Raw genomic sequence first — 4,843 nt, 5'->3', positions numbered from 1 at the left:
GTAAGAAAAAAATATTTATTGAAGTATATCATATTCTATCTGAGAACAAAAAAAAAAAAATCAGTTTTCGATTTATGAAACTGCGAAGAAAATCAGAACTTTTACGTATCGTGTATATACCTATCACAGGAGCTGAAACATTAGTGGATAAATTAAGTACAAATCAAACAGAGTAGAAGAACGTATCGTACAGATTAATAGCATTTTTTTCTCTCTCTTTAACAAAAAGCTAAAGTTCAGTCGTTTGTTCTTTCTCCGAATATGGCGTCTGGGATGACTCGAGGTCACCGTTCTGCCGGACCTCCTCCTTCTTCGCGAGGTCACCTTTCTCGTCCATTTCTCCGGAGAAAGCGAGGTTATCCTGACCTTGCTTTTCGGTGGGAGTTGTAGTTTTCGGGTTGTCATTCCCTCGACCTGTGGCGGAGGAATCGAGGAGAGTTATAGCTCGAGGACTCCGGGCAAAAACAGATGCCAAAGAGATGTGGATTCCCTTAAATTAACAGACGAATTATAGAAAAAAAAAGGTTATGAAGTCAGCTTTAAAAAGATGCCAAAGAGATGTGGATTCCTTTAAATTAACAGACGAATTATAGAAAAAAAGGTTATGAAGTCAGCTTTAAAAAGATGCCAAAGAGATGTGGATTCCTTTAAATTAACAGACGAATTATAGAAAAAATAGGTTATGAAGTCAGCTTTAAAAGGATGCCAAAGAGATGTGGATTCCTTTAAATTAACAGACGAATTATAGAAAAAAAAAGGTTATGAAGTCAGCTTTAAAAAGATGCCAAAGAGATGTGGATTCCTTTAAATTAACAGACGAATTATAGAAAAAAAGGTTATGAAGTCAGCTTTAAAAAGATGCCAAAGAGATGTGGATTCCTTTAAATTAACAGACGAATTATAGAAAAAAAGGTTATGAAGTCAGCTTTAAAAAGATGCCAAAGAGATGTGGATTCCTTTAAATTAACAGACGAATTATAGAAAAAATAGGTTATGAAGTCAGCTTTAAAAGGATGCCAAAGAGATGTGGATTCCTTTAAATTAACAGACGAATTATAGAAAAAAAGGTTATGAAGTCAGCTTTAAAAAGATGCCAAAGAGATGTGGATTCCTTTAAATCAACAGACGAATTATAGAAAAAAAGGGTTATGAAGTCAGCTTTAAAAAGATGCCAAAGAGATGTGGATTCCTTTAAATTAACAGACGAATTATAGAAAAAAAGGTTATGAAGTCAGCTTTAAAAAGATGCCAAAGAGATGTGGATTCCTTTAAATTAACAGACGAATTATAGAAAAAATAGGTTATGAAGTCAGCTTTAAAAGGATGCCAAAGAGATGTGGATTCCTTTAAATTAACAGACGAATTATAGAAAAAAAGGTTATGAAGTCAGCTTTAAAAAGATGCCAAAGAGATGTGGATTCCTTTAAATCAACAGACGAATTATAGAAAAAAAGGGTTATGAAGTCAGCTTTAAAAAGATGCCAAAGAGATGTGGATTCCTTTAAATCAACAGACGAATTATAGAAAAAATAGGTTATGAAGTCAGCTTTAAAAAGATGCCAAAGAGATGTGGATTCCTTTAAATTAACAGACGAATTATAGAAAAAAAGGTTATGAAGTCAGCTTTAAAAAGATGCCAAAGAGATGTGGATTCCTTTAAATTAACAGACGAATTATAGAAAAAAAAGGTTATGAAGTCAGCTTTAAAAAGATGCCAAAGAGATGTGGATTCCTTTAAATTAACAGACGAGTTATAGAAAAAAAAGGTTATGAAGTCAGCTTTAAAAAGATGCCAAAGAGATGTGGATTCCTTTAAATTAACAGACGAATTATAGAAAAAAAGGGTTATGAAGTCAGCTTTAAAAAGATGCCAAAGAGATGTGGATTCCTTTAAATTAACAGACGAATTATAGAAAAAATAGGTTATGAAGTCAGCTTTAAAAAGATGCCAAAGAGATGTGGATTCCTTTAAATTAACAGACGAATTATAGAAAAAAAAGGTTATGAAGTCAGCTTTAAAAAGATGCCAAAGAAATGTGGATTCCTTTAAATTAACAGACGAATTATAGAAAAAAAAGGTTATGAAGTCAGCTTTAAAAAGATGCCAAAGAGATGTGGATTCCTTTAAATTAACAGACGAATTATAGAAAAAAAAGGTTATGAAGTCAGCTTTAAAAGGATGCCAAAGAGATGTGGATTCCTTTAAATTAACAGACGAATTATAGAAAAAAAAGGATTATGAAGTCAGCTTTCAAATGATAATCAAAGGGTGGTAATGAGACCCACGACTCACCTGGTCGCTTGAATATAATTTTCTCGAGACCCAAGATAGGAACCTCTGCCGTGAGCGAGAGCAACACGGCCAGGATAATCGAAAGGAAGACGGTGCCGCAGGTCTGGATAATCTGGTGAAAGAAATTATCTTGTTTACATTTATTCATTTATTCAAAAGTTTATTTATCATGCTTCCAGTTTTTTAATGTACGTGAATTTGAGTATACTTATATTTCGTGAAAGGATTTCTTTGTAAAATCTTAGTTCTTTCAGTTTGCTTTCCTGTGTATTTATGCAAATCATCAATATATCCTATGTACTTAAAATCTACATCTAGATAAATATTAGTATGTCATTTAATATTGTTTTTTGTTTTGTTTTGTTCTGAATCTCTTAACAGAATGCTTTGAAATGACATTTTGTTTCACGAATTAAAAAATCTAAACACTTTACCTTATTCACATGGGTGAAATAGAGAAGGTCCTTGGTGTTGAAAATCAGAATGATCTGAATGGGAAGCGCGACGAGGTACATGCAGTATGTGAGGCGAGAGAGAGGCTGCCACGAAGGATGAGAGAGGAAAGTATTCACTGCACCTGCGAAAAAAGAAGAAAAAGAAACACAAACTATAAACTGTATCTTTAAAAGTCAATGAAAGAGGCATAATGGGGTCGTTCTGCTGACTGACCATGTGGCTGTTTACACACGGAGAGTCCTGTTCGAGACTTCGAATCCTACTCCATTCTGAAGTAAATCCTTAAATTCTTAAGGTTTAGTCATGGATTCTTATAATAATTTGCTGTTGTGCAGCATTTCCTTTCTTCCTTTGACAAAAAACAGAAAATTCTCGCAGGAATCATCAACGTTTCAAGGGTTTAGTCACACCTTTATTAGACTTGAATAATTTTCATTAGCATTGGTATATATGTATATATATGTATATATATATATATATATATATATATATACACGTACATATATATGTATATATATGTATATATACATATATATGTATGGATATATACACCTACGCACACACACACACATATATATGTATATATGTGTGTGTGAATTTCCATATGAAAGAAAAACGGCACACACCTCCGTAGCCGAAGTGACAAGCCACCACCACCCAAGCCAGAGCGAGACACCAAACGCCCCTGTGGAGACCGCCGTACAAGACCTGGGTTATCGGGTCATAGTAATAGGTGGTTCCTATGTGGTTGTAACTCCACGCGCCGAGCAACACCGCCAGAGCCGAAAATACGGCCACCGTCCAGCCCGTCAATACCTGCACCTGGATTTAAGCATACAAGTATTTACCATTTTACTCGCTAACTCTTAAGCAAAATCAACATAAGGATAAGCAGGAAATGAGTGAAATATCTCCAAAAAGCTGGCTATATACACTTTTTTGTATCATCTTACAGGAGACAAGACGAGTTTCTTTGATCCCTGGTTGAAGATGATGTAGCCAGTCCAGATGCCCACGATGTAGGCGCTCATGCGGCACCACGGAGTGTAGTATACCTTCCTCTCATAGCCTGTGTTGTCAACGTTGCTGTGGAATATGAATGAAAATAAATTCTGTTGGTGGCTAAGATGGATGGCGCTTCATTTCGTGCCCTAAATCAAATGTAAATAAGAATTTGTTGCAAACTTTTTAACTTCTTTCTCTGTTTCACTCATATAATGAAAGGAGAATGAATGGAGACACTCTTGTGAACGGAATGACGGTTTAATTCAACTTATGAACTTAGAAGGGAGAGGCCAAAGTCATCTTTTGAACCGCTGATGAAAAGGGGGTCACGATAAGAGTTCACTTACTCATCACCGCCCCAGATCGACCCCGGAGGAAGGTCGTAGGCGTAGGTAACAGCTGCTGGGATTATGAAGGACACCAGAGTTACCAGGAACAGCAGAATCTTCCCTGGAGTAAACAGATTAGAATCCCTGTCATTGAGGCGACGCAAAAAGTAAATTATAGAATAAAATATGTATTTTTTTTTATCCTACAGTTACATAAGGATAGAGAAAGAGGTACAAAAGCATCTAAAGATCCAAAATCTTTCGAGTAAGGGAAGAGAGGGCCAACAGTACCTTTGGAGGGGTAGAAGGCGAGGGGCAGCAGCACGAACGGAGCCACCAGGTACAGCTGGGTGTCCACGGCGGTGTACCAGCACTGGCCGAGGCACTGCACAGACACGGGGAAGGTACAGCCATAAAGGGAATTACAGGAAAATAAAAATAAATTACGATATGAGTGACTTCAACAGCATGTGCTTATGAGTGTATGTATGACCATACCCAGTATATATATATATATATATATATATATATATATATATATATATATATATATATATATATATATATATATGTATGTATGTATATATATGCTGGGGGTGGGCACGACACCTCTTTTCGCGACGGCTCTGCCAGCAGCAATCATACCAAACCATTTTTAACTATTCACCGTGTAGAGGCAGACAGTCATACCCACTTACATCTGTTAAAGTATTAGTGGTAGCGTTGAAAGCGAGGAAATTATTGACGTAGAGGACATCCA

At 36.0% G+C, this 4,843-nt stretch overlaps 1 protein-coding gene across 1 annotated transcript in view; it reads right to left on the bottom strand.

Annotated features, from left to right (window-relative positions):
* Positions 1-4,843, bottom strand: part of LOC113826191 (nose resistant to fluoxetine protein 6) — a 14,282-nt gene continuing 9,439 nt past the window's right edge. Inside the window, exons 10-17 of the mRNA XM_070130367.1 lie at positions 4,782-4,843; positions 4,375-4,468; positions 4,102-4,204; positions 3,703-3,835; positions 3,376-3,571; positions 2,728-2,870; positions 2,294-2,405; positions 1-414 (exon numbers count right to left, since the gene is read on the bottom strand). The exon at positions 4,782-4,843 is cut by the window's right edge and continues 122 nt beyond it. Coding sequence (XP_069986468.1) covers positions 230-414; positions 2,294-2,405; positions 2,728-2,870; positions 3,376-3,571; positions 3,703-3,835; positions 4,102-4,204; positions 4,375-4,468; positions 4,782-4,843 — 1,028 coding nt within the window. The 3' untranslated portion in view covers positions 1-229. The remainder of the gene's footprint in view (positions 415-2,293; positions 2,406-2,727; positions 2,871-3,375; positions 3,572-3,702; positions 3,836-4,101; positions 4,205-4,374; positions 4,469-4,781) is intronic.

The sequence above is a fragment of the Penaeus vannamei genome, chromosome 15 (assembly GCF_042767895.1).
Source record: "Penaeus vannamei isolate JL-2024 chromosome 15, ASM4276789v1, whole genome shotgun sequence".
Lineage (NCBI taxonomy): Eukaryota > Metazoa > Arthropoda > Malacostraca > Decapoda > Penaeidae > Penaeus > Penaeus vannamei.
Note: the sequence above shows the minus strand (reverse complement) of the source record. Positions and strands in the feature narration are given on the sequence as shown.